Source organism: Wyeomyia smithii, chromosome 2 (genome assembly GCF_029784165.1).
Source record: "Wyeomyia smithii strain HCP4-BCI-WySm-NY-G18 chromosome 2, ASM2978416v1, whole genome shotgun sequence".
Lineage (NCBI taxonomy): Eukaryota > Metazoa > Arthropoda > Insecta > Diptera > Culicidae > Wyeomyia > Wyeomyia smithii.
Window position 1 is genome coordinate 134225747 of NC_073695.1, and position 26312 is coordinate 134252058.

A 26312-nucleotide genomic window follows, 5' to 3' on the forward strand; every position below is an offset into this window, starting at 1 on the left:
ACGAAAAAAAAAACATTATATTGCTTAGTAACGCTTTTCGGTCTTCGATGTGATTTTTGAACTATGGAATAGCTAAAGATTTCAATTTTGGTGATCCACGTCATCACAATCAATCACGCTGTTCATGAAATTATTGCTCAAATCGGTATCCTAGTTCTTCTATTTTCGGTAAGGCTCCATCTAATAACGTTTTAGCATTGATTACAACCTGTTTACATTTCCAATCTCTCTCAGCCATCCACTATTATTGTGTTGAGCGACAATTAATCCTTTATATACGGCCTTCAATCTGCTTGGCTCAGACGTAGCAACCCAACGAAAATATTTCGATAATTGTAATGGTGGTGTTGCAGAACTTTTCAATTCATCATGCTTATGCGCTGGAGACGAGTGAAAAAAATTTGCCCACAGAAGCCATGAGCTGTAATGGCCTTCCAGATGAGTATGATTATCACGGAGTTCATCCGCTAGAGCTGAATCGTCTCTGATTGAATGTGCCCCAGCTTTATCTGTATTTTGTTGAGAAAGTAACTTTCGCAATATGGCTTGATGTTGACTGCTAGTTCCCACATTGATCGACCAAACGTACACATATACTCGCACCTGCTTATCTTTCCAACCTCTCAACATTCTAGCAGTGAGAGAATCTATTAAATAGCATTTCTTTTTAGTAGTGTCTTGCAGTGAGACGAAGTCATTCGCATCATTCACTGTGGGAGTTGCATTTTCTGACCATTTGGGGATATCGTTATCAAATATCACCTGCCGTTCAATTTTTACCTTTGCAACATCCCATAAAAAATCTACGATATCAGTAACTGTATCTCCATCAGCAGTTAGCCTTGTCCATTCTTTTGGACGCAATTGATTTTTAAAGAAACGTTGCAAAAAGATGGCAGTAAAGGTGAAAACATATTCATTATGCACTGAACCAGCTTCATCTTCCCCATCGAGTGTGCCAGTGGCCTCATTGGCTTCATACTCCACATACTCATATGCAAATTCGCTGGTTTCGTCGAAATTCCTGGGAATAAATTTACCATTTGTACGCGAATTGAAAGACTTTATATTGTGCATGCAGAGAAAAATCGGAAGCGACGAGTCGCTCGTCTGACAAGGATTTTCCAGCGAATTCAAAAACAACAACAATTGATTCGACATAAAATGTCCCGAAATGCACCGTGCCTTCGGCCTTATAGTATTTTTTGGTGAACGACGCAACTTCCGGCAGGTACTTCGTACTATAAATTTCCCCGTTCATGGCCAGTCCGGAGCGAAAAAAAAACAGCTTTGACATCCCCTTCTCGCTGATTGTTAGCCACAGCAGCACCGTCTTGGGGAACTTGGTGTGTGAAAGAAAATTCCACCTTAGTGGTGGAAGTAAAATACAATGTGCCCTACCAGTCGTTGCCATCCAGGGTGAGACAGGTCTCGTCGTCCATCACGACCGCCACGTCGTAAATTGCCGGGAAAATCGATTTGACCATCTTATTCAGGCGCTGCCGCTGCTTCATTGCCTGCAGCTCCGAGATTGGTGAACGTGTATTGGCCGTCCATGTTCGCCCGACATGTATGTCCATGTTCACCAAGCACTGTTTGATCGGTTGCATAGACCAGGCCAAGCGCACGCATGTAGCCACTTTTCCCACGGTCTCCTTCTTCAGTATCCTTTTGAGCTTCTTGTCGCTCAGGGTCGTCGGCCGTTCGGAACCGGACTTTCTTTCAATGCTCTGATTGGTGTCCAATAGCGCCAAGATGTTGTAGATGCCGGAACGGGTGTATCCGGTGTCCACGAACTGCCGCACGATGCCTGTTTTCGACGCGTTGGAGTACCGTTTTTCGAACGCGCAAATCAAATTTTTTCTGATGACTCATGGATTAATATGATTGTTGCTGCATGCGTAGTTTCGTCAGTGCGTGCAAAGGTAAACCCATGAAAAATTGGCAATTTTTGTCCATTGTTTTTAGCGCAAACGTTATTAGAGTTAATGGAAAAAAAAATTCTGCACCAATTTCAGCAATTGTTCAGTTTCAGTTTGACATTTCATCCAGCATAAACCTTTAGCAGCGCTGTTATCGGGCTGCTAAATTTGAGAGCGCGATGCTTCCCGGAAGCTCGGCTACTATTTTTCTAGCGCGTTTAGCAGCGACCGGTACGGTGTGAAGTGATGATAGAGTGCTGCCAAACTGGGTATAGAAGCGCACCGTTAAGGATGCCCGTAAAAAGAGTGTACTCACTTTTGTATTGTGTCGCCAGCACTAAATTGGAGTTCGGAAGTCTAACTTTCGACTTCCGAACTTTCTTCCGACTCTAACGTCAAACATAAGATTGACAGTCAGAATCAAAACAACATGATTGTTTTGAACTGAACACATTGGTTAAAATTTCATATAGTTTAAGTCTCCGGAAATCTTGTGTGAACAAAAAAAAATCTCCGAAAATTGCGAAAAAATAATTAAATCTCGGGTTACACTACAGCTGTTTCACATATAAACATGTCTAACATGATTACGCAAACAGTATTTCATCAACATGCTTTGCCCAACACCGTTTATCATGCGTTATACGGCTATTACTTCCTGGGAATATCCAGGACGGGACTTGCACAAATATACGGAGAATCGAAATCAACTATAGGTAATTAAGACTGATTTTGACCCTAAGAACTCTTCAATCGAGAACCCATACTGTTTTGGATGAAGCGGAACATAGATTCTACCAAAAGTTTTTCGTTTCCATCAGTGCATCATTCTTCATGAAGCAGGCATGACGTGGAAATGTATAGAGCGAAGAGCCATACAAATTCGGGAGGATGAAATTACGAGGTTCGTTCGAGAGTTATTATCCATTCCTTGGGATCTCAGTAATCTCGTTTTCTTGGACGAAGTAAGCTTCGACAATCGCGAAATGCTGCGCAAAAAGGGATATGGTGTGGTAGGGAAAAAAGTTATTTTTCGCGGCGACTTCTGCAGAAAACCACGAGTATCGTTCCTGTGTTTTCTCGGCGTTGGTGGAATGAATGACAGTTTCTGGACCGATGGAACTTTCAACAGATTAAAGTTTTTTATTGTTGCCGAAAGTTTGCCCTGATGAATAAAGAGGTACATGAATATCCAGGTTTACACTCTATCTGGATTATGGACGGTGCAAGGATCCATTGTGATGCAAATATGATACGCTACCTTCGATCAATTGGCATAATTCCGATATTTTTACCACCGTACTGTCCATTTTTTAATCCAATCGAGATTGCATTTGGACTCATAAAGCGATTATTGAGAAAAGAGCATCTTGAAGGTTCTCCGATTCTCTCTGATATTTGTGATGTAGTTACCCGTTTCAGAATATTCCCAGCGACAAAAATTTTTGAGCACTGTGGTTACCTTCCGGGTGGTACATTTCTGCCAAAGAATGGATTGCGTCATGAAATAATTAGACAATTTTTCTATATTCAAACTTATTCAGCCATAATGGCGAACGCTAGTTAGTTTTTTATTTTATAAAGCATTTGATTGATATAACGAAAAAAAAAAAAACATTATATTGCTTAGTAACGCTTTTCGGTCTTCGATGTGATTTTTGAACTATGGAATAGCTAAAGATTTCAATTTTGGTGATCCACGTCATCACAATCAATCACGCTGTTCATGAAATTATTGCTCAAATCGGTATCCTAGTTCTTCTATTTTCGGTAAGGCTCCATCTAATAACGTTTTAGCATTGATTACAACCTGTTTACATTTCCAATCTCTCTCAGCCATCCACTATTATTGTGTTGAGCGACAATTAATCCTTTATATACGGCCTTCAATCTGCTTGGCTCAGACGTAGCAACCCAACGAAAATATTTCGATAATTGTAATGGTGGTGTTGCAGAACTTTTCAATTCATCATGCTTATGCGCTGGAGACGAGTGAAAAAAAAAATCGCCCACAGAAGCCATGAGCTGTAATGGCCTTCCAGATGAGTATGATTATCACGGAGTTCATCCGCTAGAGCTGAATCGTCTCTGATTGAATGTGCCCCAGCTTTATCTGTATTTTGTTGAGAAAGTAACTTTCGCAATATGGCTTGATGTTGACTGCTAGTTCCCACATTGATCGACCAAACGTACACATATACTTGCACCTGCTTATCTTTCCAACCTCTCAAAATTCTAGCAGTGAGAGAATCTATTAAATAGCATTTCTTTTTAGTAGTGTCTTGCAGTGAGACGAAGTCATTCGCATCATTCACTGTGGGAGTTACATTTTCTGACCATTTGGGGATATCGTTATCAAATATCACCTGCCGTTCAATTTTTACCTTTGCAACATCCCATAAAAAATCTACGATATCAGTAACTGTATCTCCATCAGCAGTTAGCCTTGTCCATTCTTTTGGACGCAATTGATTTTTAAAGAAACGTTGAAAAAAGATGGCAGTAAAGGTGAAAACATATTCATTATGCACTGAACCAGCTTCATCTTCCCCATCGAGTGTGCCAGTGGCCTCATTGGCTTCGTACTCCACATACTCATATGCAAATTCGCTGGTTTCGTCGAAATTCCTGGGAATAAATTTACCATTTGTACGCGAATTTAAAGACTTTATATTGTGCATGCAGAGAAAAATCGGAAGCGACGAGTCGCTCGTCTGACAAGGATTTTCCAGCGAATTCAAAAACAACAACAATTGATTCGACATAAAATGTCCCGAAATGCACCGTGCCTTCGGCCTTATAGTATTTTTTGGTGAACGACGCAACTTCCGGCAGGTACTTCGTACTATAAATTTCCCCGTTCATGGCCAGTCCGGAGCGAAAAAAAACAGCTTTGACATCCCCTTCTCGCTGATTGTTAGCCACAGCAGCACCGTCTTGGGGAACTTGGTGTGTGAAAGAAAATTCCACCTTAGTGGTGGAAGTAAAATACAATGTGCCCTACCAGTCGTTGCCATCCAGGGTGAGACAGGTCTCGTCGTCCATCACGACCGCCACGTTGTAAATTGCCGGGAAAATCGATTTGACCATCTTATTCAGGCGCTGCCGCTGCTTCATTGCCTGCAGCTCCGAGATTGGTGAACGGGTATTGGCCGTCCATGTTCGCCCGACATGTATGTCCATGTTCACCAAGCACTGTTTGATCGGTTGCATAGACCAGGCCAAGCGCACGCATGTAGCCCCTTTTCCCACGGTCTCCTTCTTCAGTATCCTTTTGAGCTTCTTGTCGCTCAGGGTCGTCGGCCGTTCGGAACCGGACTTTCTTTCAATGCTCTGATTGGTGTCCAATAGCGCCAAGATGTTGTAGATGCCGGAACGGGTGTATCCGGTGTCCACGAACTGCCGCACGATGCCTGTTTTCGACGCGTTGGAGTACCGTTTTTCGAACGCGCAAATCAATTTTTTTCTGATGACTCATGGATTAATATGATTGTTGCTGCATGCGTAGTTTCGTCAGTGCGTGCAAAGGTAAACCCATGAAAAATTGGCAATTTTTGTCCATTGTTTTTAGCGCAAACGTTATTAGAGTTAATGGAAAAAAAAAATTCTGCACCAATTTCAGCAATTGTTCAGTTTCAGTTTGACATTTCATCCAGCATAAACCTTTAGCAGCGCTGTTATCGGGCTGCTAAATTTGAGAGCGCGATGCTTCCCGGAAGCTCGGCTACTATTTTTCTAGCGCGTTTAGCAGCGACCGGTACGGTGTGAAGTGATGATAGAGTGCTGCCAAACTGGGTATAGAAGCGCACCGTTAAGGATGCCCGTAAAAAGAGTGTACTCACTTTTGTATTGTGTCGCCAGCACTAAATTGGAGTTCGGAAGTCTAACTTTCGACTTCCGAACTTTCTTCCGACTCTAACGTCAAACATAAGATTGACAGTCAGAATCAAAACAACATGATTGTTTTGAACTGAACACATTGGTTAAAATTTCATATAGTTTAAGTCTCCGGAAATCTTGTGTGAACAAAAAAAAATCTCCGAAAATTGCGAAAAATAATTAAACCTCGGGTTACACTACAGCTGTTTCACATATAAACATGTCTAACATGATTACGCAAACAGTATTTCATCAACATGCTTTGCCCAACACCGTTTATCATGCGTTATACGGCTATTACTTCCTGGGAATATCCAGGACGGGACTTGCACAAATATACGGAGAATCGAAATCAACTATAGGTAATTAAGATTGATTTTGACCCTAAGAACTCTTCAATCGAGAACCCATACTGTTTTGGATGAAGCGAAACATAGATTCTACCAAAAGTTTTTCGTTTCCATCAGTGCATCATTCTTCATGAAGCAGGCATGACGTGGAAATGTATAGAGCGAAGAGCCATACAAATTCGGGAGGATGAAATTACGAGGTTCGTTCGAGAGTTATTATCCATTCCTTGGGATCTCAGTAATCTCGTTTTCTTGGACGAAGTAAGCTTCGACAATCGCGAAATGCTGCGCAAAAAGGGATATGGTGTGGTAGGGAAAAAAGTTATTTTTCGCGGCGACTTCTGCAGAAAACCACGAGTATCGTTCCTGTGTTTTCTCGGCGTTGGTGGAATGAATGACAGTTTCTGGACCGATGGAACTTTCAACAGATTAAAGTTTTTTATTGTTGCCGAAAGTTTGCCCTGATGAATAAAGAGGTACATGAATATCCAGGTTTACACTCTATCTGGATTATGGACGGTGCAAGGATCCATTGTGATGCAAATATGATACGCTACCTTCGATCAATTGGCATAATTCCGATATTTTTACCACCGTACTGTCCATTTTTTAATCCAATCGAGATTGCATTTGGACTCATAAAGCGATTATTGAGAAAAGAGCATCTTGAAGGTTCTCCGATTCTCTCTGATATTTGTGATGTAGTTACCCGTTTCAGAATATTCCCAGCGACAAAAATTTTTGAGCACTGTGGTTACCTTCCGGGTGGTACATTTCTGCCAAAGAATGGATTGCGTCATGAAATAATTAGACAATTTTTCTATATTCAAACTTATTCAGCCATAATGGCGAACGCTAGTTAGTTTTTTATTTTATAAAGCATTTGATTGATATAACGAAAAAAAAAACATTATATTGCTTAGTAACGCTTTTCGGTCTTCGATGTGATTTTTGAACTATGGAATAGCTAAAGATTTCAATTTTGGTGATCCACGTCATCACAATCAATCACGCTGTTCATGAAATTATTGCTCAAATCGGTATCCTAGTTCTTCTATTTTCGGTAAGGCTCCATCTAATAACGTTTTAGCATTGATTACAACCTGTTTACATTTCCAATCTCTCTCAGCCATCCACTATTATTGTGTTGAGCGACAATTAATCCTTTATATACGGCCTTCAATCTGCTTGGCTCAGACGTAGCAACCCAACGAAAATATTTCGATAATTGTAATGGTGGTGTTGCAGAACTTTTCAATTCATCATGCTTATGCGCTGGAGACGAGTGAAAAAAATTCGCCCACAGAAGCCATGAGCTGTAATGACCTTCCAGATGAGTATGATTATCGCGGAGTGCATCCGCTAGAGCTGAATCGTCTCTTATTGAATGTGCCCTAGCTTTATCTGTATTTTGTTGAGAAAGTAACTTGCGCAATATGGCTTGATGTTGACTGCTAGTTCCCACATTGATCGACCAAACGTACACATATACTCGCACCTGCTTATCTTTCCAACCTCTCAAAATTCTAGCAGTGAGAGAATCTATTAAATAGAATTTCTTTTTAGTAGTGTCTTGCAGTGAGACGAAGTCATTCGCATCATTCACTGTGGGAGTTGCATTTTCTGACCATTTGGGGATATCGTTATCAAATATCACCTGCCGTTCAATTTTTACCTTTGCAACATCCCATAAAAAATCTACGATATCAGTAACTGTATCTCCATCAGCAGTTAGCCTTGTCCATTCTTTTGGACGCAATTGATTTTTAAAGAAACGTTGAAAAAAGATTGCAGTAAAGGTGAAAACATATTCATTATGCACTGAACCAGCTTCATCTTCCCCATCGAGTGTGCCAGTGGCCTCATTGGCTTCGTACTCCACATACTCATATGCAAATTCGCTGGTTTCGTCGAAATTCCTGGGAATAAATTTACCATTTGTACGCGAATTGAAAGACTTTATATTGTGCATGCAAAGAAAAATCGGAAGCGACGAGTCGCTCGTCTGACAAGGATTTTCCAGCGAATTCAAAAACAACAACAATTGATTCGACATAAAATGTCCCGAAATGCACCGTGCCTTCGGCCTTATAGTATTTTTTGGTGAACGACGCAACTTCCGGCAGGTACTTCGTACTATAAATTTCCCCGTTCATGGCCAGTCCGGAGCGAAAAAAAAACAGCTTTGACATCCCCTTCTCGCTGATTGTTAGCCACAGCAGCACCGTCTTGGGGAACTTGGTGTGAAAGAAAATTCCACCTTAGTGGTGGAAGTAAAATACAATGTGCCCTACCAGTCGTTGCCATCCAGGGTGAGACAGGTCTCGTCGTCCATCACCACCGCCACGTCGTAAATTGCCGGGAAAATCGATTTGACCATCTTATTCAGGCGCTGCCGCTGCTTCATTGCCTGCAGCTCCGAGATTGGTGAACGGGTATTGGCCGTCCATGTTCGCCCGACATGTATGTCCATGTTCACCAAGCACTGTTTGATCGGTTGCATAGACCAGGCCAAGCGCACGCATGTAGCCACTTTTCCCACGGTCTCCTTCTTCAGTATCCTTTTGAGCTTCTTGTCGCTCAGGGTCGTCGGCCGTTCGGAACCGGACTTTCTTTCAATGCTCTGATTGGTGTCCAATAGCGCCAAGATGTTGTAGATGCCGGAACGGGTGTATCCGGTGTCCACGAACTGCCGCACGATGCCTGTTTTCGACGCGTTGGAGTACCGTTTTTCGAACGCGCAAATCAAATTTTTTCTGATGACTCATGGATTAATATGATTGTTGCTGCATGCGTAGTTTCGTCAGTGCGTGCAAAGGTAAACCCATGAAAAATTGGCAATTTTTGTCCATTGTTTTTAGCGCAAACGTTATTAGAGTTAATGAAAAAAAAATTCTGCACCAATTTCAGCAATTGTTCAGTTTCAGTTTGACATTTCATCCAGCATAAACCTTTAGCAGCGCTGTTATCGGGCTGCTAAATTTGAGAGCGCGATGCTTCCCGGAAGCTCGGCTACTATTTTTCTAGCGCGTTTAGCAGCGACCGGTACGGTGTGAAGTGATGATAGAGTGCTGCCAAACTGGGTATAGAAGCGCACCGTTAAGGATGCCCGTAAAAAGAGTGTACTCACTTTTGTATTGTGTCGCCAGCACTAAATTGGAGTTCGGAAGTCTAACTTTCGACTTCCGAACTTTCTTCCGACTCTAACGTCAAACATAAGATTGACAGTCAGAATCAAAACAACATGATTGTTTTGAACTGAACACATTGGTTAAAATTTCATATAGTTTAAGTCTCCGGAAATCTTGTGTGAACAAAAAAAAATCTCCGAAAATTGCGAAAAAATAATTAAATCTCGGGTTACACTACAGCTGTTTCACATATAAACATGTCTAACATGATTACGCAAACAGTATTTCATCAACATGCTTTGCCCAACACCGTTTATCATGCGTTATACGGCTATTACTTCCTGGGAATATCCAGGACGGGACTTGCACAAATATACGGAGAATCGAAATCAACTATAGGTAATTAAGACTGATTTTGACCCTAAGAACTCTTCAATCGAGAACCCATACTGTTTTGGATGAAGCGAAACATAGATTCTACCAAAAGTTTTTCGTTTCCATCAGTGCATCATTCTTCATGAAGCAGGCATGACGTGGAAATGTATAGAGCGAAGAGCCATACAAATTCGGGAGGATGAAATTACGAGGTTCGTTCGAGAGTTATTATTCATTCCTTGGGATCTCAGTAATCTCGTTTTCTTGGACGAAGTAAGCTTCGACAATCGCGAAATGCTGCGCAAAAAGGGATATGGTGTGGTAGGGAAAAAAGTTATTTTTCGCGGCGACTTCTGCAGAAAACCACGAGTATCGTTCCTGTGTTTTCTCGGCGTTGGTGGAATGAATGACAGTTTCTAGACCGATGGAACTTTCAACAGATTAAAGTTTTTTATTGTTGCCGAAAGTTTGCCCTGATGAATATCCAGGTTTACACTCTATCTGGATTATGGACGGTGCAAGGATCCATTGTGATGCAAATATGATACGCTACCTTCGATCAATTGGCATAATTCCGATATTTTTACCACCGTACTGTCCATTTTTTAATCCAATCGAGATTGCATTTGGACTCATAAAGCGATTATTGAGAAAAGAGCATCTTGAAGGTTCTCCGATTCTCTCTGATATTTGTGATGTAGTTACCCGTTTCAGAATATTCCCAGCGACAAAAATTTTTGAGCACCGTGGTTACCTTCCGGGTGGTACATTTCTGCCAAAGAATGGATTGCGTCATGAAATAATTAGACAATTTTTCTATATTCAAACTTATTCAGCCATAATGGCGAACGCTAGTTAGTTTTTTATTTTATAAAGCATTTGATTGATATAACGAAAAAAAAAACATTATATTGCTTAGTAACGCTTTTCGGTCTTCGATGTGATTTTTGAACTATGGAATAGCTAAAGATTTCAATTTTGGTGATCCACGTCATCACAATCAATCACGCTGTTCATGAAATTATTGCTCAAATCGGTATCCTAGTTCTTCTATTTTCGGTAAGGCTCCATCTAATAACGTTTTAGCATTGGTTACAACCTGTTTACATTTCCAATCTCTCTCAGCCATCCACTATTATTGTGTTGAGCGACAATTAATCCTTTATATACGGCCTTCAATCTGCTTGGCTCAGACGTAGCAACCCAACGAAAATATTTCGATAATTGTAATGGTGGTGTTGCAGAACTTTTCAATTCATCATGCTTATGCGCTGGAGACGAGTGAAAAAAATTCGCCCACAGAAGCCATGAGCTGTAATGACCTTCCAGATGAGTATGATTATCGCGGAGTGCATCCGCTAGAGCTGAATCGTCTCTTATTGAATGTGCCCTAGCTTTATCTGTATTTTGTTGAGAAAGTAACTTGCGCAATATGGCTTGATGTTGACTGCTAGTTCCCACATTGATCGACCAAACGTACACCAGCTTCGCCATTTTGATTTCTGTGTATTTTCACACGAAGAGTTCACGCGATACTTTATTCTGTTTGACGTTGCCAAGTTGACGTAGATGCTACGTGATAAAACATAGTATGCATGTGATTTTCACGTAGCTGTTATGTTTGTCACATATATCATTCAAAATGACAGAAAATGAATAAGTACAGGAAATTTCACGTAACAATAACGTGAAAAATATTTTGAGTGTACACTAACAGTTGGCTGCGATTGTTTTTCTCTAATTTGTCTTCCTTCTCATTCGCACTGATTAGGGCATCAACAGTACACGCTCGTAAATAATAACTCATGAACTGAGCAACTCTGACTCAGTTTAGAACGATGTTCGTAGACGTCAAAAAATGAGTAGAAGTCCTTTTTGATTTTGAGTAACTTTGACTCACTTTTTGGGTTCCCTTCATATAAATTCTTTCTGAGTAACGTCGCATATAACGACGTCCATTTTGAAAGGTGATTATGATGTGCTTGAGTTTGTAACATATGTTTTTTAATTGTGTGCGCCTCGGAATGCATTATAACTGTTTACTTTTATTACAAGGTATAATTATTTATGAATATGTGGTGTCGTTTATTGGTCGTGGCGGATTTCTAGCCAGTAATGAAACTGAACTGTACCCAAAAAATGAGTAATGTCGTACTCAAGTTTTGAGTAATAATGATTCATTTTTAAAGACGCCAAGTGTTACTCAGTTTTGAGTATTTGTGGAGTTACTCAATTTTAGAGTTGTTCCACTTTTTACGAAAATGCGTCAAATGTTACTCATTTTAGAGTTATTATTTACGAGCGTGTAAGTGGCGATCAAACATCAAAACAATCACCACTTTGCAGGACCAACGTCTAATGTCATTTATGTCTGAGTTTGTTTCAAAGTTATGTACCGAATTATTCGTAGTTGATGTAAAATATTTTTTAAAAAGAAACAAGATTTGAATCTTAGGCAACAAATCGCCAACAAAAATTACAAAGCCCTGGGAAGGTAAAAACTTTAAATTACCTAAAATATGCAATACAGTTTATGTTAATTATGCATATGTTTGATTAGAGAAGTAGGCCGTGATCAAGATTGGCCAGCTGGTTCCTGCTTTGAAATCATCATATTATTTGGTGATTTTCGGTTATTTCACACTTAAAGAATTGTTAAACATACATACAGGTGTTCTATTGCAATGTGCTGAGTGCGAAAAGTGTGAAGTTCCACAAAAAAAGTGAATTTAATTGTGAAAATTGAATATCATTGCGTTGCTTTTTAGATTCACCGAAGTGTTTATTTTTTCTTGTTTTTTTTTCTATCGCTGTCTGGGCGACGGTTTGAAAGTGTGGAGTGTGTGGTGTTATTGCATACAATAAGAATAGTGTTTTTCGAGCAGCTGCTCCACATAGTTTTATAGTGACTGAATGCTCATTAGGAATTTATCTGTTGGCATAGTGCAAATTATATTTGGCCTGTATCTAATTAAACTTGAATTGAAAATTTGCCAATAAGATCAAAACCACGCATCGCCGTTTACAGTGTTTATGTGCTATCTCTTTTCAACGAATGAAATGTTCTATGGATTAAACGAGTGTGTGAAGGCATACATGCATGTTGCCACTGTACTGCCATTTAAAGAAAAGTCCAAAAACGATGAAAACAACTGGCAAATGAAGATATGAAAGCTAATGTCGAATTCGTTTTTACGGCAGGACTATCCCGTCCCGGACTACGCTTTGCAGCTGAAAAAAAAAACACTTTCCGAGCAGTTGCAATGGTGTGCGTAATACCAGTGGTAACTGTCACTTTTGTTTTGGTCATTATCGCCATTGTCTTTTATCGCATTTGTGCTACTGTACGAAAAATTTGCCAATTTAATGAAAAATTACCAAATAACAAAATAAAATAAATAAAATTCAACCTGATGTTTGACACGTGAAGAACGATAATCAAAGCAAACCGATTTTGACACATTTTTTTTTAATTTGGCACATACGTGTGAATGTGTTGGTGTCTTCAAAACTGCACTCTGTTTCTTGCGCGGACTGTCCGGGACAGAAAAAGGGTAGTCCGGGATAGTCCGGAAAATGTAAAAAAAAACAGTGATAGGACAAAGTGTAGTCCGCGGGGTAGCTATACCGCAAAAACGAAAACGACATAAGTATACGTTTTGTCTTGTCTGTATTGTAAAGGGATATTTTGGTGCTTGTTTCTAGTTTTACTTTTTGTGAGAAAACAGATACAGAGAGATTTTGATTTCATCATTGAAATTTTGTGCGCGGTATATTTCTCGCAGGGTTTCAGTAACAAGTTTTGTTTTTGTCCACAAAGTGTTAGTGTGGTTTGTGGAGTTTGGAGTATGTATTTCTCCGGAATCATATGCTCTGATTTTTTGATTGTTCTAGCTTTTGACCAGTTGTTTTACATAATATGATATATTTATGACTAGTTCGGCACTTTGTCAACAAATTTAAAAATATATTCTGGCTAATATGTATATTTGCATTTTTTGAATTGTTGAGGCTTTGGATGCATGTAACTTTGCCAATTTTCATATTTATTAGGCAATTCGTACATCGTTAAGAGATAATCGACGTAAACGCCGAGTTCCTGCGCGTCCGTGTCGGCCGGCGGGATTAAAACGGTTGTTCGTAACGCTTCGGTGTAAACGCGTATTCAGCCCGGGCGGGTTTTGCTTATATATGGACTTCCGGCGTCAGGTGATTTCGCGAAGTCAACCCAGGTATTTCATCATATCTCTCTGATCTTCATCAACGTTGAGCCGGAGACTGCTCGCGCGTTGCATCTAAATTAATACATCGCAAATCGAAGTAGATTTCGTTCAATTGATAAATATCATTTCAACCTCCGCGTCGATACCTTCCATGAGGTCGTATTATCTACAGATAGATCAACAACGCGCAATAGTTTTAGGTATAAAGAGGATCACCTTACGAGGAGATATACGGTAATTTTAAGTGGTCTCGGTTTAGTCAAAGGTCCTGTATCCTCGCGTACGTTTTATTGTTCCGGTGTTACATTATCAAACTAAATAAGTTCGAATCACATTATGAATATCGTGGCGGATGTAATAAACTTGTAGGTGCGGCACTTGTTCTGAAGATCCCGACATTCGAATATAGCGCATCGTTTACCAAAACGAACCCTGATGTATACCTTTCCCTTTCTCCAACATCCCAGTGATTTCTCGTGGAAGTGCAGAGGTGTTCTCGGCTTCCAATAAAGCAATAAAGCGAGTATCACGTCGACATATTCCTATACAAACTCCTTCTTTGACCTGCATTCGGATGCGGCCGGCGCTGGTATTGCCTAATATAAAGATTTAGGTCACCTGTTTTTACACATTGAGGATGCATGTTGGTCCCAAACATCATCTGTTGGTTCTTTGTGTAATTACAGCTGATCTGGCAATAACGGAGTAGCAACCGCGGGCGGTCAATCATGCTCATGCTCATGCATTATGCATATGTTCGATTAGAATTTAGTTTTAGTGATTAGTTTGTTTGAGGTAAAAACTGATTTTTCTCCACAGGGATGGGTTAAGCTTAAATACGCTTGAGAAAATGTATTGAGGCCAAAAATTTCAGAAATTGATTTTAAAGAATTTGCGTTTCAAAGACCATAGGCAACGTAAATAATTTCAAATTCAATTCAAAATTTATGAAATACTATTCTAGAGGCTTAAAAATGCAGAGCCTTTTTGAGATCCTGAATACGGAAAAAATATTTTGAACGACAGAAATACACACAGTTGTTCATAATTCAGCTCACAATTGCCATGAAACGTTTACAGAGATTAGAAAAAGATAAAAAAATTGTTCAAATATTTCTAAAGTTCTTCGATAAAAGTCAGCAATCAAATTTTAATTAAAAGTCAGAAATGCACCAAAAACATGAAAAAATTCAATTACGCTTTAAAAGTAATAAATTAAATTTTTTCAAATGGCTTTTTGTTGAAAATTCTGAAATTTAGAATGCGGATTCAGCAAACACAAAACAAGCATCTTATTTAGCTCAAAAAGGCAAAAATTGTTTCTAAGTAGCAATAAAATTGTATTGAAGTGTGGAAGAAACTAATAATATCAATTCAAAATCAATTTCAAAAATCAATCTTGAAAAGTGTGTGAACACCAGAAAATGGGTAATAATTAGGTTGAAAATGCGAAAATTTATTCGTTATATAGATATATTTATTCTTAAACAAATTTAAAATTGCCAGAAACGGCTATCATTGCAGAATCAGGCAAGGCAAAAAACTATCTCGATCCGGGGTCAAAAAATGGGTTCTAATTATTTCAAAAATTTTGAAAAATAACTAAAATGTTTCCTCTCAATAACTTGAAAGACTATGAAAAAGTTATAAGGAAACAAGAAAAAAAATATTCAAAATTTTTTAAGTCAATTCAATAAAAAAATTTAAAGTCAATTCAATTTAAAATTAGGGTTTTAAATGAACTCAGAAATGGAAAATTTAGCTAAAAAAATTGCTAAATTTTAGTCTAAAGGGAAATCAGAAATAGGAACCCTAGAAAAGATTTCAAATTGAATTCAAAAAAATTCACAATCACATTTGAAATTCAATTTAGAATTAGTAGAAAATGAATTTTTGTGTTTCATTTTTAAACAAGCACTTTGAATAAGGCCAGAATCCGCTACAAAGCTTAAAAACAATCAATGAAATTTCACAAGGCTTGAAATGATAGAGAATGATTTCAAAGATTTGACGTTTCCGAAGCTCAACAGCAGCCAAAACAACTTTGAATAAAATTCCAAATTTGTTAATACAGTAATGTCGTTTTTCACGCGGTTTTTTTACGCCAGTTTCCTTTCTTCCATTACTCAAAAAGGGTGTGACGCAACACCCCGCGAAAATTACCAAATGTTTCGTCACGATGCATGAGAATTTAGCCTTTCGCTGAATTTTAGTTGAATCAAGTAAAAAAATAAGTAAACTGGAGCATTAGCTTGCTACCGGGTTTACTTAACACGCAACACCTTTCAATAACAGAACATTCTAGAAAAACGACAAAAAAAACATCCTCATTATGATACCTTCAGAACAGTAACCAAAACTTCCTAGTTATGAGTCGCCAACTGACCGAAATGTAAATATCCTAAACGATCATGCCACACCATGTATACCTTTTCAATTTAACTGTAATCAAAACAGAAGCCAGAGGCACAGCGTCACTCACGGTTGCCCTCACGGTCGCTCACGGCTGCGCGCGGTTCTGAGTAAATACGCGCTCTCGCACGCGCCCTAATGTTCTCAGAAAATAGTCGAATGTATGTACTAAAAATAAGTTCGAAATAGAGACAGGCCAAGAAATACTATAGGCCTGAATAAGATAGCTAGATAACCGGCAGTCTCAGAGCCTCTTGCTCTGAGTTACCCGTAGGTTAATATTTAAGCAAAATTGTAACTCAATAAAATTAATCACTTCCATGATTTCCATCATCTGCGTGAGGTGATTCCGTGCACTAAGTGTACAGTACAGGACTTCGTATGTTTAATCTTTTAATGATCACAAGTCCTGGTAGAGTTCCAGCTCTACAAAAGTACAAGATATCGACCTCATTTCAATCACGTTTTCCGTTTTAGGCCACAAGTGATCATATATTGTATTGATATTCTGGCTGCTCCACTTTGCACAATTTTCACCCGATCTTTGGCTCAAGAAAAGTTTCCTGAGGTAAGGAAGCACTCCTATATGTTTCCGGTTTTTAAAAGTGGTGATCGACGAAATGTCAAAAACTATCGTGGTTTAACTAATCTGTTAGCTGCGTCTAAATTGTTTGAGATCATTGTAAGCTCTATTGTATTGAATTGCACACGCAACTACATTTCTTCGGACCAGCATGGTTTTATTCCTGGACGATCTGTAACCACAAATCTGATAGATTTCACGTCGAATTGCATTTCGGAACTCGAACGAAACGTACAGGTTGACGTTATTTACACGGACCTCAAAGCTGCCTTCGACCGAATTGATCATCGAATACTGTTGAACAAAATTTCCCGTCTTGGTGCATCATCACGGTTTGTTAAATGGCTTGAATCATTCCTGTGCAATAGAATTTTGCAAGTTAAGCTAGGATCTGGTGTATCGTCTGCGTTCACGAACAAGTCTGGTGTACCACAGGGTAGTAACCTTGGACCGCTTCTTTTCATTATTTTCTTCAACGACGTCGCTGATGTACTCGGGATTGGTTGCAGATTAGTTTACGCCGATGATTTGAAAATTTACTTGACGATCCGCACCATCGAGGATTATTATCGTCTACAATCACTTTTAAATACCTTTGTGACGTGGTGTAAACTAAACTCTCTAATTTTAAGTACTGCAAAATATGAAGTGACAACCTTTCACCACATTGAAACGCCAATAATTTCTGATTATGCTGTCGACAGAGAAGCGCTGCGTAGAGTCGATTAGCTGACATTCGATAGACACCGTGCTGAAATTGTTTCGAAAGCAAGTCGCCAATTAGGATTCATCACAAAAATTGGACGTGACTTCAAGGATCCCCACTGTCCAAAAGCTCTATACTGCTTACTTGTACGGCCTCTACTAGAAAACGTGAGTGTGGTTTGGATTCCGCACCAGCTTTCATGGAACCTGCGCCTCGAGCGTATACAGAGACGTTTCATCCGATTGGCCCTGAAAGAATTACCTTGGCGTGATCCTACGAATCTGCCACCGTACCCGGATCGTAGCCGCCTGCTTGGACTTGACACTCTAGAACGACGCCGCAAAGTACAACAGGCTGTATGCATTGCCAAGATCCTGAATGCTGAGCTGGATTCCCCGAAGTTGCTGTCATTGATGAATTTTCGTGCATCTCAACGTATTAGTGATGGGAACTGTCGTTAAAAATTCTTACTGATAACTATCAGTAATTTCTAACTCGTTACTGATTACCATCAGTAAATATCAGTAATTTGCATTTAAGTTTTAAGCAAACTATCAACGCTGCATATGGTTGGTGATTTAGGTTTACATTAGAGAAATCCAATCCAATCTGTATTGTTCATTTTGATAAAAATTAGCCAATCGCCAAAAATTGTTTTATTTCGCTATCGGACACAAAAGCTTTTGAATGCTGCAAAGAGCGCTTCTATCTCACACAAGAAATTTTCTAGCCTCCGCTTAGAATTTTTCACAGAAAGGTTGTATTCTACATAGGCCCATTTCATACTTCTTCTCAACCTGTGGAGAGAAGCTTTTCAGTAGTACGGCGATTAATAACGGGGCTTAGTAAGGTCAGCTTGCAGAATAGATTCTCATATCTAGCTCTACTCAATACTGAATCAGCTTTGCTGAAAGAGGTTGGCGTTGACGCTGTGGTTAATATTTTCAATCCATTTGTTCGGAGATTCAATCCCGATTGAAGCGATCCTTTTTATTGTATTTATTTTTTTTTGTTACGACCAGAGTGGCGAAAAAAATTTTTTCCCTGAAATATAATATTATTTTTGCTGATATTTTTCAGCATTCCACACAAAAAAGTGAAAAAAGTATTCAATCGGATATGAAACCGAAATATAGAGGTCCCAAAACAGCTTTTTACGCTGAAATATCAGTTTTTGCGCTAAAGAGCCGTTTAAAAAAAAGTCGCGTCTCGGGTCAAATTTTTTCCCTAAATATTTTCTTGTTTTCCCTGATTTCCCTGAGTGAGAAATAAATTCCCTGACATTCCCTGATTTTCCAGGTTTTTCCAGGTTTTCTCCACCCTGAACAACATTTTGTTACACAATATTCAATTAAAAAAGCATTTAAGCGTTTATCGATATTTTTTTCAATCGTTATTTCATCGATGTTTTTTCAATGAAAAGTTAGGAAAAACAATTTTCTTAGTTGCGCCTATGTGAAAATTATATGACTGTAGAGTAACTCTCCTAATCTCCCAGATGGTCTCGAGGTACGATGCTGGCCTAACAAGCCAGTCGTCGTAGGTTCGAGTCTCGTCTCGGGAGAGACTGTTAGTGTCAGTAGGATCGTAGCGCTAGCCCCGCAATTGTCCTGTACACTAAATAGTCGGCTGCGAAGTCTGTGCATAAATAAACAGAAGGTCAAGTTCCGAATCGGAATTTAGCACAAAAGTAACTCTCCTACAAAAAAAATCAATATCAATATATCAACAATATCAACAATATCAGTAAGAGAAAAATTTTACTGATAGTTAATGATATCATTTCTTACTGATAACTATCAGTAGTTACTGATCGTTTTCCCATCCCTTCAACGTATGCTGAGGCCCTCTTCGATTTTGAACCAATTCCATCGTACGAACTATGGTTATTATGAACCTGTTGCCTTTTGTGTGAGAACATTCACGAGTGTCGAGCATCTTTTTGAATTTGGTGTGCCTAGTCATAGTTTCAAACATAGATTAGCTAACTCTAGCTACTTTCAATGGTTATCCTTTTTTCATTAAGACTCTATGTCAGATGATACACTTAAAAATAAACAAATAAATCAGTTTTAAAAAAAAATCACAATTTTTTGTGTAAATACTTAAAATTCCAAATATTGCATTTTGGTCGAGGTTTGAACGTTTTAGTAGGGTTTTCTTTCTTATATTTGCAACTCAAGAAAGTCGTTTTTTACGCGGGCCCATACAAATTTGGAACGCATCCTCCGCGTAAATAGCGACCTTAGTGTATATATACCCGGGGAAAAACCAGGAATTTGAAATTGGAAATCTGCTGGCCACCCTGTTTATTGAATGCCATCGGCTAAATTGGTGGAAAGTGATTTACAATCAACGTTGCCAGTATGCCAGATAAATCTGGATTTTGCCAGATACCTGTTTGCGAGCCAGACAAACAAACCTTAGAAACTGCCACATATTTAAAAATAAGCCAGATATTTGGCAGATTTAATCCGCGTCCTCTCGCGAAAAGGTCATTACTGCGACATGGACCGTGGTTGGCCTTTACCTACCTACGGCCGGCGAAAGCAAAAAAAAGGTCTTTACGAACTAATTTCATTTTTTGTCATAATTGACTTACTGCAACCTAAACGATGCGGAAAGCTCAAATCCTCACAAGATTGGCCAATATTATTCAATAAACCTGGAAGGTTTAAGCAAATCTGCTCGGGAGTATTACCAACTATTTTCCCGTTTCGTTCGGTCGTTGTATAAAAAACCACTTTTCTCCTTTACCGCTGTTTCAAAAACAACCTAAGATGCGTTCGAAAGCGGCGTTGGAAATGGTCATCGGTATAGACCGTTGTTAAAACGCTGGATGGCACCTTCCTCCGTTTGGCGTTTTTTTTGGGTATTTACTAGGCTGAGAGTCGCCCCGAATCTTTCCAAAAACCATTTTTTTGATCGCGTATCAGGAAATTTGTTTTGCGAAATCAAATAATCGAAAACAATTTACGCGTTCTATATTTAAGTTCTTTTTGGCGGCAAATTTTCAAATAATAATAGCAAACTGTGGGAACCGAGACAGCATGAAATACAGAATACAACTAATGACAGTTCGCCAGCTTTCAGTAGAATAGTAATTTAAGCCAACGTTGCGGGACGTGCCCAGTTTTACGGAATTTCTTTAAATTAACATGTAAGGATGAAAAAATTTATGTACGCACAAGTAAAAAATCTGCAAAAGAATTATGTTATCGATAACTTGGGAGAACGGAAACAAAGTTATGTGAAATGGAGGGAACATTTTATGAAGTAGAAAGAACGAAGATCATTCCGGAAACGATTGACTGACGGATAAGTTGGTTATTACTAGATCCGCAAAAAAAAAAAAATCGAAATACATCACAAACAAACATTTTGCCAACGCTGGCTAGTGACGGTCTTCAAAAATTGGCAACTGTCGGTGCAACGACCGGTGCGAAAATCGGTTGCTATCCAAAATAGCAACGGCCAGCGTTGTGAAAATAGCAACTCAAATGGCAACTCTCCGGTGCGCTTGCTCTAAGCACTCAGCGTTTTACACGTTAAACTTCTTTAATCGCCCTTCAGAAATTCAATCGTTTCAAGTCAAATACCGAAATCGGGTAATTCTGATTGACAGTGCAAATATCGATCATGCTTTTGTAATGTTCTGACAACCCGTTGATTTGAACTGTTGAAAGGTTTTATTTTTGACAATCACTGTCAGTAGGTATTTATTTTTTAATCTGATGTCTTATTCACTACCAGTGGTTAAAATTATCAAATGAGTTTCACAACATTGAAACTCTGCTTTTTCGTCGTGTAGGTGGTACATTTTACCATGACAATCGGTTTCACTATCCGATATGCGATGTAAACAAAAGTGTTCATCGTTACTTGACGTCTCAAAATGAATATAATACCCATCAAGAACGAAACAGAAGATATTCGGATCGGTTTATCTATCAATTCAAAAATAGCAACCGTGAAAATGAAACTCAAAGGCAAAAAAATTAATTTCAATTTGAGGATTGATATATTTTTAAGTGCAGTTACATTTTTTTATTTTGAAAATAATCTTAAATGGATAGCAATACCAACTGGAAGCTCTTCTCGTGATAACGATATTATCAAAACTAGAAAGCTTTGTGCAGGTATGGTTATCGTCCATGTGTTTTCAACGTTGTAAAAAGTGCTTCAACATTAAAAACCTTCTTTAGGGAAGCGTACGCTACAGGAAGTTGCTTTACCGCTGATTGCACGTGGGCGTTGTCAAATTGATGTTGGGAGCGAATGCAAACATTCCTAAGTAGTTTTGGACATCGGGGATATCATCCGGCATTTCCGTACGTATAACGTATTGAACGTTATAACTTAAATAAATTATATGAATTATATACTATGATGGCTGCTGTGATAACGTATGAACTGGTCGAGGTCAGTCAGTTGCTTGTCAAATCCCAAGAATTTAATATTGAATATTGCATCTGAGCTCAACGTAATACAGATATTCAGTACAAGTTACTGGCACTGATATTCGTTTTCGTTTCTGTGATGATAATGAATTTCAACTTTGACAATATATAAACGAATGTGAACTTTGACTGAGGAATGAATACCAACAAATGTGTTCATCGAAAATCAACATTTCGATTTGTCTAGCGACCGTTGTCTAGCTACAGTTTATGTTTGTGCGTAGTAAAGATATTTGACGCTAAGGTTGGCTTGATATCAGTCTGTTTGAGTTTCTAGGTGGTGATTTTTCTCAGCACTGTTCACTACACTATACTTGATTGATACTATTGCTAAAAAACCACTTAGATTCCATACCTAACCTATCGAGTTGGACAGTGAACTGCAAAGCCTAGCGAGTGAAAAGGCCACTGATACGTAAGATGTAGTCTTAATACTAAAATTTATGCCTAAATTAAAATTAAAATTATGTTTGCAGTTTTAAAGCGGTCGAATAAAAAACCTGCTGCGAAAATCAGTGCGTTGCCTTTGTTTGCTGTCGCAACAATCTTTAAAAGTATCATCATGAGTCATCCATCCTCCCGTGTATCAACGAGAGCGAGTGTCGTGAGCCGATCGTCGTCACACTTATCCATTAGTATGGCAAACTTGCGAGAACGTCAAAAGTTGGAAAGACAACGGACGGAGATCGCAATGGAAAAACGATTCCTACAGGAGCAGCAAAAGCTACTTGAGGCTGCGATTGCTACTGAAGAAGAGAAAAGAAGCCGTGTAAGCCACGATACCAGCATGAGAAGAGTCCATGAATGGATCGGAGACATCGCGGATTTGCAAATTAGCGCGGTAATACAAACGCCAGCAGCTTTAGCATTCCAGCGGCATGATCCGCATTCAACACAGATTAGCTTTGGAGCTGAAGCGGTAGGCGGTCTCACTGAAGGATTACCGTCAAGTTTAGACACTCAACAGCACAGTTCTCCTCTTCAAGGGCGTAGTATCCCCACGTCGAAGCGTCGTGTAGACCACCAAGAACAGTGGAACCAATGCAAGAAGGAACTCGAAGGGATGCATTCAACTATGCATCGCTTATCGATAATGCCGTCAACAGTTACCCCTGGTAGAACACTGCTAGCTGGAAGCAGGAATGACGTTCCCGTGCAATTAAGTGTAGGGACGCAGGGTACCGTTGCAAAGCAAACAAATGTAGTTTCTAGAGGTAAGTGTCATGCCTTTGAAAACCATATTAATAGAGAGAATAAAAGTGATGCTTCTCAACCGATATTACCTCCAACCACACAATTCCCTCAAAATGAGCAGCAGCGTTTAGCTCACGTGCACTCAAGTTTAATAAATAACAAAATAATATTGCTGAAACAGACTCGTAGCCCTTGTACCTTTATTCCCCCCGTGACTACTGCGAAACAGCCTACAGTGCAGCAGCCTCCCGTGCAGCTGCCTTCAGTGCAGCAGTCTACAGTGCAGCATCCTACAATGCAGTAGCCTACAGTGCAGCAGCCTACAGTGCAGCGGCTTTCAGTGCAGCAGCCTTCAATGCAGCAGCCTTCAGTGCAGTAGCCTTCAGTGCAGCAGCCTTCAGTGCAGCAGCCTTCACTGCAGCAGCCTTTCGTGCAGCAGCCTTTAGTGCAACAGCTTTCTGTGCAGCAGCCTTTAGTGCAGTCGATCATGCCCGTAATGCAGCCCACCTTGCAACCGTTTCTGCAGCAGCCTGCTGTACAGCCAGTGCAGTCGTCTTTGGGTCGTCAGCCATTCGTACAGCAACAGGGATCCAAAGGGAAAGTGACCCTATGCCAACACAACAACAGCTTACGCCACGTCAATCGTTATCTCGCGATCTTCCAATATTTTCTGGGGATCCAGCGGACTGGCCGATATTTGTATCAAATTATGAATACACAACGAGAGCATGCGGCTATACTTATGGTGAGAACATGGTTCGCCTTCAAAAATGCTTACGATGACGCGCGTTGGAATGTGTTCGGAGTCGACTGGTATTTTCGGCAGCGGTTTCACAAGTGATAGAAACTATACGTTTGAGATATGGGCGTCCTGAGTTGTTAATAAACGTTTTGTTACAAAAAGTAAGAGCAATGCCATCTCCTCGGGGTGATACACACTTATTCTCGTTTCAATTGTTCAGTAATTTTTATTACGGTCATGTTCAGTAAATTTGAAAAAATACTGATCATTTTGTAATTTCCTCAAAAATAACTGATGTCGGTTAAAGTTTTTACCGAATTACCGTTATACAAATTGCTGACCTTTTCTGTGAACTAAAGTATATTCTGCACTTTCATAGAGTTCAGTAAATATTTGACGATCTGTCAGCACCTACCTAGGTGTTGCTGAAAACCCTTCAATTGATTTACTGAACTCTTGATGTTTGTTACTATACTGTTCGGCAATTTTTCTGCATCTGTGAAAACGAAACATCGTCATTTTGCAAATATTCAGTGTTTTGTAGTTGAGTTTTTAAAGTGTTTCGCGTATGATTTTCAAAAAAAAATTTTAAATGGATATCGTACTTTCAAATCTACAAGAAACAATGTGGAAGTACACGATCTATTCAGGAAGTTGTTATTTATCAAATATGTACGTATTTGTGTATTTTAGTTGAATGTTTTATATCATGGCACATCCGCGACAATGATTTCACCCAAGATTCTATCTATTTCGATTGATATAATGCAAATCATTTCAGTCAGCATATGGAAATTTTTCCACCACAGGAGAGCACTAGAAGCCTGCAATAAAAAGCCTATATTCATCATAACATTAAACGTATCAAGGTTTTACTTGAATGTGCTGGGAACACCAGTACAATCGATCCAAACAATCCGAAATACCTTTATAAAATTATTCAACGGTTGTAATAGCAGCTTTCACAATGGTCGTATTTATTTTTCTCTTTTCGCTGTACGTTTACAGAACGCTCGGTAATTTTTAACGAATCGTCAGCTTTGTAAATTTACAAAACGCTCGGTAATTCGTGACGAATAGTCAGCATTGTAAATACCGACTCATGCAGTCAGTATATGGAAATTTTTTCACCACAGGAGAGCACTAGAAGCCTGCAATAAAAAGCCTATATTCATCATAACATTAAACGTATCAAGTTTTTACTTGAATGTGCTGGGAACACCAGTACAATCGATCCAAACAATCCGAAATACCATTCTATTAGTTTTCTTGTGCCAACGTAAGAACAATCACATACCGCGACGACGCGAGACAGGACATAACACTTATTATTCTTACAAAACATAAAAAGGAGTAAATTTACCTTTTTCGTCGACCGGTTTCGGGCTACGATCTTGCCCATCAGCTGGACGATGTCCGACTAGTTACTTGTGGTAGTTTCCGATCCTGATACGCAGAGAGTTGTACTGTATTTACAGCTTCGTTAGATGGAAGAGAGGGGACGATATTGGGGGGTCGTCCTCATTCATTAGTGGGTGGTCAGTGGTAGTGATGTGTCGTGAACCGGAGGCAAGGGCCTCACAAATTGTCCAGTTTCCTGCTGTTCCGAGCTCTCTTTCGGCTGCGCGATTACCCTTGGTCCTCGCCGGTTCAGGCGGTCTATCGCCATCGCAATGGAATCCCGCTTTTGCTGCTCACCGTCTATACTGCTGTCCTGTTTTCCACTTTGTCCTTCTGCTGCTGCTTGATGATGTGTCTCCATTGAAGTGTGTCACAAGAATCCCCGCGTGAGTGAAGAGAGCTTCTATTTATACCCAGCGAAATTAACTTCCCCACCTTCAGTCAATTGGTAATTTCCCCTTCGGAAATAAGTTCACACAGTAGGCTGAATGTTCGGAACGCATGAAATACGGGACAAGGTGATTTCAAGTAGGTGTTGATATATTTATTATTATCATTTCATTTATTTTATTAACATAAAGTCTGCTGTACGCTACATCTCTTACTACCCCTACTCTCACTCGTATACACAATACAGTAACATATCGTCAAATCTTTTTGGTGTTTTCGTTGTTCTTGCCGGTCTCTTAAATTGGGCTTCATTGACTGCTGAATCATTTGAAATGGAGCCAGAATCTGATGGAACATTTGTTGAAATTAGCGAAAACAGAAAAAAAAATCCAAACTGATGGACTAACTTACGTTCTTGAATTTGTGAATCGTCACGAGGAGGATTGTTGAAGTTTTGCGTTGTTCTTTTGGCATCCTCTACATTGCGCGAATATAGTACGCCTCTTTGGCTACGTACTACTAATTTGGCTCCGTCTCTCGCCAC

The 26312-nt window shown here is 39.4% G+C and overlaps 7 protein-coding genes across 7 annotated transcripts; 4 read left to right on the forward strand and 3 right to left on the reverse strand.

Moving 5' to 3' along the window:
* Positions 1-201: 201 nt before the first annotated feature.
* LOC129719912 (uncharacterized) lies at positions 202-1077 on the reverse strand. Its single transcript, XM_055671326.1, has one exon. It carries the CDS (start codon positions 1075-1077, stop codon positions 202-204), a length of 876 nt encoding a protein of 291 aa, XP_055527301.1.
* A 1419-nt stretch (positions 1078-2496) lies between these two features.
* LOC129719913 (uncharacterized) lies at positions 2497-3489 on the forward strand. Its single transcript, XM_055671327.1, is given in 4 exon segments — positions 2497-2692; positions 2695-2739; positions 2742-3065; positions 3068-3489. Coding segments are annotated over 4 exon segments (987 nt in total).
* A 394-nt stretch (positions 3490-3883) lies between these two features.
* On the reverse strand, positions 3884-4603 carry LOC129719914 (uncharacterized). The gene has a single exon (XM_055671328.1). It carries the CDS (start codon positions 4601-4603, stop codon positions 3884-3886), a length of 720 nt encoding a protein of 239 aa, XP_055527303.1.
* Positions 4604-6021: 1418 nt separating this feature from the next.
* On the forward strand, positions 6022-7014 carry LOC129719915 (uncharacterized). The gene is given in 4 exon segments (XM_055671329.1): positions 6022-6217; positions 6220-6264; positions 6267-6590; positions 6593-7014. Coding segments are annotated over 4 exon segments (987 nt in total).
* A 233-nt stretch (positions 7015-7247) lies between these two features.
* On the reverse strand, positions 7248-8123 carry LOC129719916 (uncharacterized). Its single transcript, XM_055671330.1, has one exon. It carries the CDS (start codon positions 8121-8123, stop codon positions 7248-7250), a length of 876 nt encoding a protein of 291 aa, XP_055527305.1.
* Positions 8124-9539: 1416 nt separating this feature from the next.
* Positions 9540-10516, forward strand: LOC129719917 (uncharacterized). Its single transcript, XM_055671331.1, is given in 5 exon segments — positions 9540-9735; positions 9738-9782; positions 9785-10108; positions 10111-10131; positions 10134-10516. Coding segments are annotated over 5 exon segments (969 nt in total).
* A 10792-nt stretch (positions 10517-21308) lies between these two features.
* LOC129724171 (uncharacterized) lies at positions 21309-24967 on the forward strand. The gene is made up of 4 exons (XM_055678848.1): positions 21309-21720; positions 21787-22257; positions 22319-22456; positions 22518-24967. The coding sequence occupies exon 4, from the start codon at positions 22604-22606 to the stop codon at positions 23537-23539; it is 936 nt and encodes a 311-aa protein (XP_055534823.1). The 5' UTR covers positions 21309-21720; positions 21787-22257; positions 22319-22456; positions 22518-22603; the 3' UTR covers positions 23540-24967.
* Positions 24968-26312: the final 1345 nt, after the last annotated feature.